Source organism: Calonectris borealis, chromosome 36 (genome assembly GCF_964195595.1).
Source record: "Calonectris borealis chromosome 36, bCalBor7.hap1.2, whole genome shotgun sequence".
Classification (NCBI taxonomy): domain Eukaryota; kingdom Metazoa; phylum Chordata; class Aves; order Procellariiformes; family Procellariidae; genus Calonectris; species Calonectris borealis.
This window is the reverse complement of record NC_134347.1, coordinates 684,598-699,498: the sequence shown is the minus strand read 5'-3', so window position 1 is coordinate 699,498 and position 14,901 is coordinate 684,598. Positions and strand designations below refer to the sequence as shown.

The following is a 14,901-nucleotide window of genomic DNA, read 5'->3' as shown; positions in this document are numbered from 1 at the left end:
GAAAAGCTCTTTCCGCAATAAATTTGGGAGATGGGGAGGTCTATCGCACGGTGTTTGGGTTTTGCCGTCTTCTTTCGATGGATAAACAGGATGGAAAGGTTCTTTCCGCAATAAATTTGGGAGATGGGGAGGTCTATCGCACGGTGTTTGGGTTTTGCCATCTTCTTTCGATGGATAAACAGGATGGAAAAGCTCTTTCCGCAATAAATTTGGGAGATTGGGGAGGTCTATCGCACGGTGTTTGGGTTTTGCCATCTTCTTTCGATGGATAAACAGGATGGAAAGGCTCTTTCCGCAATAAATTTGGGAGATGGGGAGGTCTATCGCATGGTGTTTGGGTTTTGCCGTCTTCTTTCGATGGATAAACAGGATGGAAAAGCTCTTTCCGCAATAAATTTGGGAGATTGGGGAGGTCTATCGCACGGTCTTTGGGTTTTGCCATCTTCTTTCGATGGATAAACAGGATGGAAAAGCTCTTTCCGCAATAAATTTGGGAGATGGGGAGGTCTATCGCACGGTGTTTGGGTTTTGCCGTCTTCTTTCGATGGATAAACAGGATGGAAAAGCTCTTTCCGCAATAAATTTGGGAGATGGGGAGGTCTATCGCACGGTGTTTGGGTTTTGCCATCTTCTTTTGATGCATAAACAGGATGGAAAAGCTCTTTCCGCAATAAATTTGGGAGATGGGGAGGTCTATCGCACGGTGTTTCGGTTTTGCCATCTTCTTTCGATGGATAAACAGGATGGAAAAGCTCTTTCCGCAATAAATTTGGGAGATGGGGAGGTCTATCGCACGGTGTTTGGGTTTTGCCATCTTCTTTCGATGGGTAAACAGGATGGAAAAGCTCTTTCCGCAATAAATTTGGGAGATTGGGGAGGTCTATCGCACGGTGTTTGGGTTTTGCCATCTTCTTTCGATGGATAAACAGGATGGAAAGGTTCTTTCCGCATAAAATTTAGGAGATGGGGAGGTTTATCTCTCCGGGTTTGGGTTTTACCATCGTCTTTTGATGGATAAGCACGATGGCAGGACTCTTTCCGCATAAAATTTAGGCGATGGGGAAGTCTGTTTCACAGGGTTTAGGTTTTGCCACATTGGTTCTGTGCCCTCTTCTCCCCTTAATCTCGGGGAGAATTGATGAATTGCGCCATCCATCCATCAGTTATGATGAGAAGTCCTTCCCAGCGTCACTTTTTACTGCATCTTTCCTGTCGTATTTATGATGCTTTTCCTGAAGGTCTCAGCCCCCCAAAATCAGGTTTTCCTTAGACTTTTTAATTTAATTTGGAAAAAAAAAAAAAATTTGGGACCTGTTTGAAACACTGCGCTAGAATATTGCTTATATTTTCCTTAGGCTTTTATTTGGAAAAAAAAAAAAAATGTTGCATTTTACGGTTTTAATGAAAAAAAATTCACAATTAATAAATTATTATTAAAAACACCCGGTGTTTTTACTGCAATATGCAACATGACTGGTTTTGGCCAAATCATGAGATGCATATGACAAAATTAGTAGTGGCACATGATGCAAATACTTTCTTAAATAACGGCTTGGGTGGTTTTTTTGGGGGGCGCGGGGGGAGCGGTTAACGATACTGATGGATCCAACCTTCAGCATAAAAAATCTTTATGCAACGTTTCGTCGTCTCGCCAGGTTCAATACCACCATCGGCCCCTTGCTATTCGCCGAGCAGTTTTTACAGCTCTCCATCAAACTCCCCAGCGGCAACGTCTACGGGGTGGGTGAGCACGTGCATAAGCAATACCGACACGACTTCAGCTGGAAAACCTGGCCCATATTCAGCAGGGACACAGCCCCTTCCGGAGTAAGCGCTTTTATTTTATTACATTTTCCTTCTTTTCAGGTAAATTCTGGAAACCAGCCATAGTTGGCACGTTAACGATATCCACTGAGGTTTTCTTTTTTTTTTTGCTTAAAGCCATGCCAAAATGTGAGAGACCGCTGAATAAAATTCCTGTTGGAATAGCTTTTCATAAATATTTGGATTCAATTGGTTGGGTTTCGCTGCAAATCAGCTGATGAATAATCTGACAGGCTTTGGGTTTTGCTGGTTTTTTTCCTGCCCTGCAAAATTTGGTAGATACGACGCCACAGAAGGAAAAATGCCGTATCTTAGGAAATAACGCAAAGTTGCTCTTCGCAGCTGTTGCTTTATAAAGCAAAATGGGTCTGCCGGCAATTATTTTGTTTCTACATTTTCTGCCTTTTTTTCCAAGGTGATTTCTAGGGCACCTGGTTTTCAAAAAGTATAAAAGCTTAGTCTTCCATCCGCAATGAGACGTCGCATCCTGAACCCGCGAGTTTTTGACGCTATATTGCTCTACGGCTGCATTAACTTGCAAAATTTGCGATTTAAAATCAATCATTGGTATTCGTACTCATTTTTTTGCTTATTGCTTTTTCTGATGCCCACACGCAACGCTTTTTTGGGGGGTACTGTGGGGGAAATAGCCAATCGTTACTGCTGTGCTTAGTCATAGATTTCTGGCTTGACGAGAAAAAGGAAATATTTGGTAGAGCGTGTAAGCACTTGACAAGGTGATGTTGCAAAAAAAAAAACCACCACAGTAGAAAACCATCAATTTCTGGTGTATAATCAATGCTAAGGACAAGAAAAGTCATGTAGATCCCGAAAGAAGGAATAATAAGAAGAATATTTTTACGCTTGATTCTATTTGAGCCCCTAAACCAGTTTATTTATAACTACAGCACCTCAACCTCTGTTCAACAGAGTTTTTCATGATTTGAGCTAATAATGAGATTAAACGAGTGTTAAACTGAGAGCGTTTAATGCAGCACTGATCCTCATGCTGAATTTGGAGTAAGTCCTGAAGTCTTTGGTTGAGATAGGGGTGACGTGAAGGGGATCGGGGAGCAGCTCGATGTTTGCAGTTAATTAATGTTCTAGAAGAATTATTCTTTCAAAGCTTTGAGACACCGTCTATGGGCTGTTACATCGAGTTTGGTTTTTGAACCAGAAAAACCAGAATTTGCCTCATTAGCAGCCACCCGCGGAATTGTCGCGCTTATTTTCTTTCCATCCCTACTAGAGATGCAATTTTATCGTCTTTTAAATAATGGGCGGGTGGAGGTTTGAAGATAGTTCTTATCCAAATGGCTCCACAGAAGGTTGGTTTCCCCAAATTTGTGCTTTCAACAGATTTTAAGCAACTTAAAGTGATTCCCATAAGAGAGAAAAATAAAAAAAAAAAAAAAAGAGGTTAGCGTCGACAATTTTATTTTTGCTCTTTGTTTCCTTTTGAGAAGTTGAACCTCACAGGTGATATATTTTTGAGATACCGCAGGGTGCGTATTGTTATTGGGGTTTTTTAATCAGCTTTTCTGTTTTCCTTTAAGAACATGGATAACTTATACGGTGTTCAGACTTTCTTCTTGTGTTTGGAAGACGACACTGGAGCCTCTCTTGGTGTTTTCTTGATGAATAGCAACGCCATGGGTAAGGATGTCTTCTCCAGAAGTATTGCAAAAAAAAATTAAATATATTATTTAAATGATCTGCAATGCCATGGGTGAGAATGCCTTCTCCATAGCTCTAAGTATCGTAAAAATATATGTATATTTTTTTTAAAATGATCTGCAGGGCTATTGCACTATTGCTGAGCTGATGTAGATTTTTTTTTTAAAAATACAGTCACAGGTCAAATTTTGAAGAAAGTTGTCTTAAAATCTGTGACTGCAGCCATTTTTTCAAGCATTTACTTGCGTTTCCTACACGAGCAGCATTAGGGTTGTCTTGCAAGACCAGTGTCACGCACCTCGTGCGCATTTTTGTTCACGTTCAGGGACGTTTCAGTACAAGATATTAAAACCTGAGCCTAAATTTATACTGAGCAGCACTTGTAAATATATGGCCTTAATTTCCCTTAGATAAGTGTGTACGTATTTGGGTGCTTAACAAATATTCAAGCATCTTGAGACTGAGAATTTAATGAGAAGAAGTTGTGCTGGATTTCTCTTCTCTTTCTGGACTGTAAAGGAATGTAAATACAGATATTTTTAGAAAAAAAAAAAGAAGAGCTGAAAACCTTCCACCTGCATTGCACGCCTCAATAATGGTTTGGGGTTTCCTTGAGTATTTTTGTTTGATATCTTCTCTTAAACAATTTTTATCTCTTTCCTATCAACATCACAGTTATTTGAAATTTAGGTACTATCCCAAATTGATTTTGGGCATTTTTTGCTCGCAGAGTTCGCCCTGCAGCCGGCGCCGGCTGTCACTTACAGAACAATCGGGGGAATTCTTGATTTTTACGTCTTCTTGGGAGACACCCCCGAGCAAGTGGTGCAGGAGTACGTGAAGGTACGTTGGTGAACCCCAGCCCAAAGGGGGTGGATCCTCCATCCTTGGGGACACTCAAAGCATGACTGAGGACAGCCCTGGGCAAACGGCTCTTGCTCGTTCTGCTTTGACCAAGGGTGATCTTTGAGTAGATGATCTCCAACCTTCCTCATCTTGTGGTTTACCTTGAGAAATGATGCGTTGAACAGATTTTTTTTTTTTTTTTTTTTTAAGTTTTCTTTTCTCCCCCTCTATTTCCATGCCTCTTCACTATTTTATTAATCCAAAATTATAACTCGAGGTTTGCCCCTCACCTGTTTGCTGTTATCAGGAACTGCTCTCTAGGGTTAGCTGGGGTTACGGGTGAAACTTATTTTGCTCAGATCGCTAAATCCATCCGTATGCGTGTGCCGAAAGTTTCCCAGCGTGGCCGTCTGCTACCGGAGCCTGCAATGGTCTGTGTGCAGCAACGCACTGGCCGTCATTTTTTACTTATACGATAAAATTATAGGGTAGATAACGTGCTTAGCAATTCATCATGATTTTATTGTAGCAAAGTATCTACACTTAGAATCAGAGAATCATGAAGGTTGGAAAAGAGCTCTAAGATCATCGAGTCCAACCGTCAACCCAACACCCCCACGCCCACTACACCATGTCCCTAAGCGCCTCATCTCCACGTCTTTTAGATACCTCCAGGGATGGGGACTCCACCACGTCCCTGGGCAGCCTGGTCCAAGGCTTGACAACCCTTTTGGTGAAGAAATTTCTCCTAAATCCAATCTAAACCTCCCTTGGTGCAACTTGAGGCCATTTCCTCTCGTCCTATCGCTTGTTAGGTGGGAGAAGAGACCAACCCCCACCTCGCTACAACCTCCTTTCAGGTAGTTGTAGAGCGATGAGGTCTCCCCTCAGCCTCCTCTTCTCCAGGCTGAACACCCCCAGTTCCCTCAGCCGCTCCCCATCAGACTTGTGCTCCAGGCCCTTCACCAGCTTCGTTGCCCTCCTCTGGACACGCTCCAGCACCTCCATGTCCTTCTTGTAGTGAGGGGCCCAAAACTGAACACAGGATTCGAGGTGCGGCCTCACCAGTGCCGAGTACAGGGGCACGATCACCTCCCTGCTCCTGCTGGCCACACCAGTGCTGACACAGGCCAGGATGCCGTTGGCCTTCTTGGCCACCTGGGCACGCGGCCGGCTCACATTCAGCTGTCGACCAGCACCCCCAGGTCCTTTTCCTCTGGTCCTTTCCAGCCACTCTCCTACATATCTATTGAGGTCTCTACGGCAATAATTCCCATATGTATTTTTCGGGGCTAAATACATGTTTCAATGACTTCTTAAAGAAAGGATATGTAAATTTTAAAACAGCATTAAATTCTTTACTAACTCAAATATTTAAATTTAGACTAAAAAATTTCCATTCCGTTCCATTCTATTACTTTTATGCAGTTTCCCTTATTTCTATGCAGTTTCCCCCTTACTTAGATCATCACGATTTTTTGAGGTTCATTCTGCACCTGGTCTTTACCTCACCTCTCCGTGGTAGTTCTGCTCCTCGGTCCAGGGGTGTCGGTGTTATGATATTACCTGAAGTAATCATTCAAGTACAACAGCTGCTGTATAAATACACGCTAAAAAAACATTATTAAAGCGAAGCTTTTTTTTGGTAAGGCAGCAAATAAATGGGTGCAATGCCAGAAAACAGAACGAGGTGGCAATTTTATATAGTAGAAATATAATTTAATTATAATAGTATAGTATAATATAATATAATAACTGTATGGGTAGCAATGGATACATCATTCTGCACACCGTTCACGTTTGGGTTTTTTTTTGGGGGAAAAATAGCATAGAAAAATATAGCAATTGCGTAAAACTCACTTTATCATACTCGAGTTGAATCTCTGATTTGAGAGAGAATCAGAGAATTTAGGGAATCGGACCCAAAGAGAGGACGCCAACGATGCTCGTTATTTTTGCTTTTAATTTCCAGTTCATAGGGTTGCCAGCGTTGCCCTCCTATTGGACTCTGGGCTTTCACCTCAGCCGCTATGGCTACGGGTCTCTCGACGAGGTGAAGGCTGTTGTGGAGCGAAACAGAGCAATCGGGCTCCCTTATGTGAGTAAAAACGTGATTTTTTTTTTTTTTTTTGGTTCCTCTTTAGCTACGGCCGTTTTCATTGGCTGCACAGTTTTCTATATAAAATGCTGAATGATTTTAAATGTCATTCGCTCCCTTTTTTGTGGAAACAATTTTTCGGTTTGAAGTTTCCAGCTCGATATATTTATTTCCACGTTATGCACAATTCTTTGGCTTAATCTGTGAACCAATGAGATCAACCCCAGTATGCAAATTCACTTTCCACTCTCAGAAACCCTGGAAGATGAAAGAGCATCAGAAGCTAATTTTTTCCCCCAATTTAGCGACGGATAGCAGTTAGAAAAATGCTTCAGGTGCCCACATCCAGGTGCTTTTCTGGGAATTTTTAATCAAAATGCAGCACGTTGAGAAGATGCGCCGTGGGGGGGACCCTTCAGCATCACGTCTAACGTCCCATCTTCTCCCAGGATGTCCAGTACACGGATATTGACTACATGGAAGCGAGGAAAGATTTTACTTACGACAAAGTGAACTTCAAAGACCTCCCCAATTTTCAAACTTATATGCATGACTATGGGCAAAAATACATTATCATACTGGTAAGCCTCAGGCTATTTATTTTTCCATTTTAAATGGTATCATTATCAGTATGTATGTTATTTTTATATATATATATATATTTTATTTTTTAATGTATGTTGTTGCACGAGACATCTTTCTTCTGTAGTTGCTCAGCTCTACGTAATCAGTGTAGAGAACCAATAATTGGCAGAGAGAACTGTTCTCTTTTGCGCGGTTTTCCCATTTTTAGGATCCTGCTATTAGCACAGAGGCTCTCGCTGACGGTTCTCCCTACCAAGCCTATGAGAGGGGACAAAGCAAGAAAGTTTGGGTTAATGAGTCGGACGGAGTAACACCATTGGTTGGAGAGGTAATACAACCCTTACGAAGTTGGAGCCCAAATGCCATTTAGTTTGGGCCAGGATAATCTTCCATTTTTCTGCTATTCTGAATATTTTGCAACATTTTCTGTTTTTTTTTTTTTTTTTTTAATCAATTTTCTTTACATTTTGATTTTTCAAAAGGAAAAGCGAGCGATTTTGAAGTTTTGGGAGACATGGGCAGCCAACGCCTGTTTATTTTCAATAATTATCAGAAAGCAATTCCCACTTTGCTGCTTTGAAAATTTGTTTATAATAGGTTTACAAATGCAGCTGCCTGTTGTAAAATTTGCAGAACTGAAAAATAATTTTGACTTTAAAAGTGACTTTGGCGTTTAGAACTCAGAAGTTAACAAAGCCACTCTCTGCCTTCTTTCTACGTGTAAATTTAAGAATAATATAATTCATATTAATTAATAATGATGATGAATATTATTCAGTAATGATAATTCACATTATTCAATAATGATAATTAATATAAATTAATAATGATAATTCACTTTTGCAATTTACAGCTTAAAAACCTTCTCCCGATCACTGTATCAATGCTGTCCTGCAGAACCAATAATCCTGAGGCTTTATACCCAAATGTTTCTCCGAGAGAGCAATTCGCATAAATCTGAAGGAAATCTGAGGATTTTAATCTTTCTGCAAGGTTATCAACAGTTTAGTTTAATTATTTCCCTTTTTTTATTGTAGGTGTGGCCAGGAAGAACCGTCTTCCCAGATTTCACCAACCCTGATTGCACCAGCTGGTGGGTGGAGGAATGCAAAATATTTTATAACCAAGTGCCCTACGACGGGATCTGGATTGTAAGTAATTCCTAAAATTTTCACATTTTGAAAAAAGAGGCTCATGGCAAGTCAGGTTTTAGTCTGCATTGATTCGAAGGAAGATTTACTGAGAATAACCTGAAATCCATGTGGGATTTGTATCTTTTCTGTAACGTTAATGTGCTTGAAATTCTTGTTTTTTCTGGTGTCGGAGGGATTTTGTTAAGAAGTTGCATTTATCCAACGCGTTGGATGCTTGCTTCTTTCAGTAGAGGTGTATTTAATGTAATTTAATTTATCCAAGAATTGACTGTGACCAGGATCATAATTACTACACTCACTTTTAATTTTAGTAAAATTTAATAAAATTATCTTTTGGGAGAAATTGTTTTCCCTCTAGAGAAAAGATGAACACCCTCTGTAGGATTTTGGGTTTTAACTCGGTAAAGTCATTTTTCTCAGGCCAGAACAAATAACCTTTGTTCATACTGCAGGATTTGGGAAGAGTTATAGCACTTAACTTCTCCGGTTTGGGTGGAATACCACCATCGCCACTTAAAATCTTCTTTTTGACATTCAGAAAAATAGTCTTTTTTTTTTTTTTTTTTCTTTGATTACTTTGTAAATCAATGTCCTGGTTGCTGGGCGAGGAGTTCAGCAGCTTATGAATATTATTCTTTATACGCTTCTTGTGCCCTCAAGTCATAGTCGCTGCAAATGGGTTTGTAACCGTATATTTGGCTGCAAGCCCAGGAAGTATCGCTGTTACGAATAAACATTATAGCCGCCATTTGAAATTCAAATTTGCAATTTTTTCAGGATATGAATGAAGTAGCCAACTTTGTTCAAGGCTCAAGTAATGGCTGTGAGCAGAATGACTTAAATTATCCTCCTTTCACGCCCCGTAAGTCCGTTGTCTTCAGCAGTGGAGCAAAAAAAAAAAAAAAAAAAAAAAAAATCAAAACCTTTGTGAATTACTGTCCTATCAGCTAAAAGGTTTAAATTCTTCATCAAGTCAGAAATTTGATGATTGCCGGTACATGGTCAGATCAAATTATTCAGAAATTTGGGGTGTAGTTTTTGGGTAAGTCCTTCCTTGCATGCAAAATCCATCTTGAAGCTGGATTTAAGCTTATTAAATTGAAAAACTGAAGTAGTATCAGGCTGCTAAATCCCACCCTGTCAGCAAAGCCGCATTCGCACACAGTTTAGCAGCAGTCGGGGAATTATTTTGCGATTTCTACATTGATTGCTGTGAGATACGGGAATTTTTGAAGATAGAAATATTCTCTGTTAAAGCAAAGATGAATAAAGCTGGAAACGTGTAGTAATGTTGTATGACACAGGTATGTGTATATATATATTCATATATATATGTGTGTGTGTATATATATGTGTGTATATATATTCAAATACACAGGTATTGGTCTCGGAGTACTGGGGTTAATGCAAATGCCAAACTAAGAAAAGAGCCAAAATTTCCTGAATATGCATGAAGGAAAAGAATAGAAATCCTGTTTTTTTTTTTTTTCCCTTAGTTAAATTGATTAAATTTAATTTTTCAAAAAGTAATTTAATTAAATCTATTTAAATGCACTTCTGAATGTTTTTTTCTGCAGATATTGTTGATAGACTCTTGTATTCCAAGACGCTCTGTATGGATGCAGTGCAGAAGTGGGGGCGGCAATACGACGTTCACAACCTTTTTGGATACTCTATGACCCTCTCAACGCAACGGTGAGGAATCCTTAACATCTTTGTGAAAAAGGGCAAAATTGAGCCCTCTAATAGAGAAACTGAGCAATTTCATTCCTCAGGGAACCTGCTCTGGGGATCGGTTGTGGGTCTTCCCACAATGGGCTGAACCTGGGCACTAAAAATCGCATTTTTTAAAATGGGAATTGAATTCTGAATCAAAATTCAAAGTCCTAGTGTTGGATTTCAGCGATGGGTAGAGGAAGCTGAAAGGAGACCTGAGCTTTATTATTTGGAGTTCAAATATGATGAAGGTTGGCAGGCAAAAACTTAGAGTCTTTAAGGTGAATATATATATATAAAATTAATTTAATTAATAGACATCTGGTTAAACTTAAGGGAGTCTGCGTCCTTGGCTTATTTATCGTTGTGAATAAGTGAAAATGAATAGAAACTTGCCTTATACAAATCTCCTCATCTCCACAAGGTTGGGTGTTTGGTTTTTTTTGCCTAATTCCAACCTTTTTTTTTTTTTTTACTTTCAGAGCCATTGAAACTTTGTTTCCTGGAAAACGAAGCTTCCTTCTTTCGAGGTCTACTTTTGCGGGATCGGGAAAGTACGCCGGACACTGGCTGGGAGATAACGCAGCAACGTGGGACCACATAAAATGGGCGATACCTGGAATGCTGGAATTTGGCCTCTTTGGAATCCCTTATGTATGAAAACAGTCATTTATGGTACCTTTTCGAAACAAACGTGTGTCTGTGATACCCGATCAAGTCTAATGCGTATAAGCCCATCTGCATAAATTAAAAAGTTATATAAATAAACATGTATCTATAAATATCTATAAAAATTTAAAAATATTTATAAATAAATGTATGAATAAACTCTACAAATTAATATAAATAAAAATGTAATATAATTAATTAATCATATAATAAATTAATCCCCTATAATAACTTTTAATCCCCCTGTAAATTAATCCCTTTAGGAGTCTGGTTTAAACATTTTTTTTTTTTTTTCCCCAGGAATAACTGATCTTAGCTTTAGGCCATTTCCCTCTATTGCATATTAAATATGCAGGTATATCGTGATCAAATATATTATTTTATATGTTTCCAGCCCTCTGATGCCTCTACTATTTCTCATTCATCAGTGATTGATGCCAGGCTCTTTAAATGCAATAGGAACACCCACTTCTTAAAGAAATACCCACTTTCCTTTTCAGGATTTGAATTTCTGTGACTTTTGGACTGCTTTGCTAATGTATGCATCTTAGCGCCAAATGGGAAGATAAATCTCTGCAAGAAAGAGACCAATGAGCAGTGTTAGCTTGTAGTCAGTTTAATTTTCTGTACTCCCGATATTTGAATTATTCTGTCTGCGTAGATGGTGGGCTGTAAAATTAATTGCAGAATTCTGATGTTACGGAAAAGTCTGTATTTACCTGGCTACTTCTGCCCCAAAAAAACATCTTAGAAACTTCAGAAGTTCTGTGGTTCAACCAGAGGAAAATACAATGGGCAAATTTAGGTATGGATGAGAGATTTGGAAGACTGTAGACATGTGTTGAATGACTCTATTACCCTGGTTAGCAATTAGGGATGAATTGGAAAAAAAAAAATCTCTGCAACTCAGTCCTTGGAGGTTTTTTGGTAGAGATTTGAGGTGCCATGCGCCGTACAAACAACGCGTTCCGTTTTTATTTTAAGATCGGAGCAGATATTTGTGGTTTCTTCGAAGACGTCACAGAAGAACTTTGCAGACGATGGATGCAAGTGGGAGCGTTTTACCCGTTTTCCAGGAATCACAATACTGAAAAACGCATAGTAAGTGGTACATACCGCTACAAAACCCGTCACATTTCTGTGCTGATAATTAAATTAAACTCTGCTAATTAAATTTCGGTCACTGATCATTAAATAGTCGACTGTTTCGAAATTGGTACAACCTTACTCTTCGGGAAATCCTCGCTCCAAAAGTTTTAGCTTTGTAGGGATTAATTGTAGGCAGCAGAGAATGCATTTGGCGTAATTTCATTTTCTGAAATCATCATCTGAGATCAAATTTGGTCCCCGTTGGTGGTGTCTACGATGAGGATCAAGCTACCTGACCTACCTTCCTGATTTTTGGCGACACCCCTCGGTTGTATCCTGAATGCTCTGTGCAACGGCAATAATAATAACATAAATAATAATAATAACGTATTATTTATTTTCAGCCCCAGGATCCTGCCGCCTTTGGAGCCAATTCGGTTTTGGTGAAATCCTCAAAGCACTACTTGAATATCCGCTATACGTTGCTGCCCTACCTATATACGCTCTTTTACAAAGCTCATACCCAAGGAGACACGGTGGCACGGCCGATTCTCCACGAGTAAGTTGACCTTCACAATACTAGAACAAAATAATTCGGACAGGTCAAACGCTGTTGGGGACTTGCTAAACCCATCTATAGTTTATGAAGGATGCTGCCCATCATCGTATGTACAGATGTCTACATTCACGAAACACCATTTTGGAGGAATAGGGAGAAGTCTTCCAAACCCATCTGTGATTTCCGCACGCACGCTGTCATTATTGTCGGTTACGAAATGTCATCGGCAGCTGATGAAATTATTCTCCATCGGGATATACATTTTAAAATTTTTAGTTTCTCACCTGTATTTTCTTTATTTTCTTGAAACTCTTGAATAGAACTACATTAAGACCAGATGCCCTCAGATACACTTATGCAGATGCGTAATTAATACATACAAAAGTAATAAGCTGTGAATTTACTTTCTTAACCTCAGATTGCCACCACCAAAAATAGTCTTGGGGCATCACCGTATGATGCTTTCCGACACTGATTCTAGACAACCGAGACCTTGAAACATTAGGACAGCTCATGATAAAATTAATTAATATGTTATTAATTAGTAAGTGCAATTAATGCCCTGCTTTCCTATTTGTTTAGGTTTTATTCTGATGAAGCAACGTGGAGCGTGGATAAGCAGTTCTTGTGGGGTCCTGGGCTCCTCATTACCCCCGTGCTTGATCCAGTAGGTCTCCCTTTCTTGATGCCTTGTAATGAATTCCCGGGGGCACCTCGAGTCACCAGCGACATCTTTTCTACAGGGAATTGCAGTAAAAGCCCCAACAAGTTACATTTCTCGACCCTCTATTCCCCTCATTCTTTTATTCCCTTGATATGAAACCGCTTTTGAAATTTCTATCTTAGTCAGTCTTGGGATGATATTGTTATTCAGCTTAAAAGTCGGAGCTCCCCTATTTAGGGCATATGTATTTTCCCTGAAATCATGCTCCTTTTCCATTTTTTTAAGCTGGGGAAAAAAAAAAAAAAAGAAAAATAAAGTCTTCCATTTCCCTGTGAACCTAAGAAATTTGCTCTGGTCCTATTTTAGCCTGAATTGTCTTGGTGAGGACTGGAAGGAGTATTCCCAAAGAGGCCCTTGTTCATTACCTTTAATATATCTACAGTGGAAACACGTGTCTTCATATAAGCTTTGATTATATCCTTCTTTCATGCGTATTAAATATCATTTTCTCTAATTTAATTTTCTCCTTCAATTTTTTCTAAATTTAATTTTCTTCTTAAATTCCATTTTCTCTTTAAATTTACATTTTTAGCATATTAATTACATGCTTGTCTTTGGACTCCTCATAAACCTAGTTGGTTTGGGTTTTTTCTTCATTTGTTGCCCTCAGTGAAAAAGCCCACAACATACTTTTATCACTAACTAGAAAATCTTGCCCTTTTGTGCCATTATTTTTATATTGCTTTATTACTTCTGTTTTCCCACCCTTTGAGAATCTGATTCTTCTGTTGCAAAATTCTGCTGCACCTCCTCCTTGCATCATCTCTGCATTTCATGGAGTCAGCTTTTTATATCTCACTTGATCTCACTTTACCTGTGATTCATCAAGACAAAAAATACAGATCGTTGCTTTTCCTCTTGCAAAATCTTCTACATAATGCTCATGAATTCTTCTACCGCATACACTGTTTAGAAGAACAAAGCATTTGTTAAATGTAACAAATACCTGAAACAAACTGATGTGGGAAAAGTAAAATTAAGAAGATTTAATGATGCTGGTGAATACCCTCTGAGACGATGTGTTTGCAGCATTGTAATTTTGGGTTACAAACAGTGAGTTTCTATCTTGCGGCTTTGCTGAAATTATACCTGCATTATTATCTTCCTTTTTGGGCATCATCGTAGAAAACTGTGAAAGACAACCAAAAACGGAGAGGAAATATCAATAGCTTTCTCATTGTCAACTTTATTATGATTTAATAGCTTTCTCATTGTCAACTTTATTATGATTTTTGGAAATTTTGCCTTATTTTCATTGTATTTTCTCCCCCTTGTCCAGTTGAAGAGGGGGAGTGATAGAGCGGCTGGGTGGGCACCTGGCCACCACCCAAGGTCAACCCACCACATTGGATTAACGCGGGTTTGAATGTGAAAGCAATTTCTGTGTTCCCTTTCCAGGGGGTGGACATCATCCAAGCGTATATCCCTGATGCAGTCTGGTACGATTATGATTCGGTAAGTAGGGAGGAGAATTGGGTGGGGGTTGGTAAATGTCCAAATGAGAAGGCCACATAGCTGTGGGTTGAGATCAGGATTTAGGAAGACAAGGCTAAACGAAACCTTAAGCAAAGGGCACGCACGCGCGCGTGTGTGTATATATATGTGTATATATATGCGTGTGTGTGTGCAAAATATGATATTACTAATAATGCACGAAGGGGTTTGCCATAAACTCTTGCTAATCTCATTTCTGGAAATAAATTTCCCACTGCTGTTTTAAGTGGTGGAAAAGGGACATGGTTGGCTTCAGACATCCCAGCAGGACTCACTCTCGCTGGGTTGATTATTAAATAAATAATCTGATATAACAAACTGAAATAATAAGCTGAAATTAAATAACGAGAGTTACTGATTTCTATGTAGCATTGTATAGCGTTCTGGTCTATGGTGGTTTGACTTTTGTGACCCTCGGCAGCAATACGGACATTCACAGAGCTGACAACTTTGACTAAAAGGAAGA

At 39.3% G+C, this 14,901-nt stretch overlaps 1 protein-coding gene across 3 annotated transcripts in view; it reads left to right on the top strand.

Moving 5' to 3' along the window:
* The window catches only part of LOC142074469 (maltase-glucoamylase-like), a 56,047-nt gene that overhangs the window by 14,708 nt on the left and 26,438 nt on the right, over positions 1–14,901 (top strand). For all 3 annotated transcript variants that reach the window (XR_012670615.1, XR_012670614.1, XM_075135117.1), the window contains exons 7-20: positions 1,656–1,827; positions 3,381–3,480; positions 4,232–4,344; positions 6,320–6,445; positions 6,895–7,026; positions 7,239–7,358; positions 8,068–8,181; positions 8,962–9,046; positions 9,762–9,879; positions 10,383–10,554; positions 11,554–11,670; positions 12,063–12,217; positions 12,800–12,884; positions 14,340–14,396. Coding sequence is in view for 1 of the 3 variants with exons in the window: in XM_075135117.1 (XP_074991218.1) it covers positions 1,656–1,827; positions 3,381–3,480; positions 4,232–4,344; positions 6,320–6,445; positions 6,895–7,026; positions 7,239–7,358; positions 8,068–8,181; positions 8,962–9,046; positions 9,762–9,879; positions 10,383–10,554; positions 11,554–11,670; positions 12,063–12,217; positions 12,800–12,884; positions 14,340–14,396 (1,666 nt within the window). In the remaining 2 variants the exon portion in view is untranslated. The remainder of the gene's footprint in view (positions 1–1,655; positions 1,828–3,380; positions 3,481–4,231; positions 4,345–6,319; positions 6,446–6,894; positions 7,027–7,238; positions 7,359–8,067; positions 8,182–8,961; positions 9,047–9,761; positions 9,880–10,382; positions 10,555–11,553; positions 11,671–12,062; positions 12,218–12,799; positions 12,885–14,339; positions 14,397–14,901) is intronic.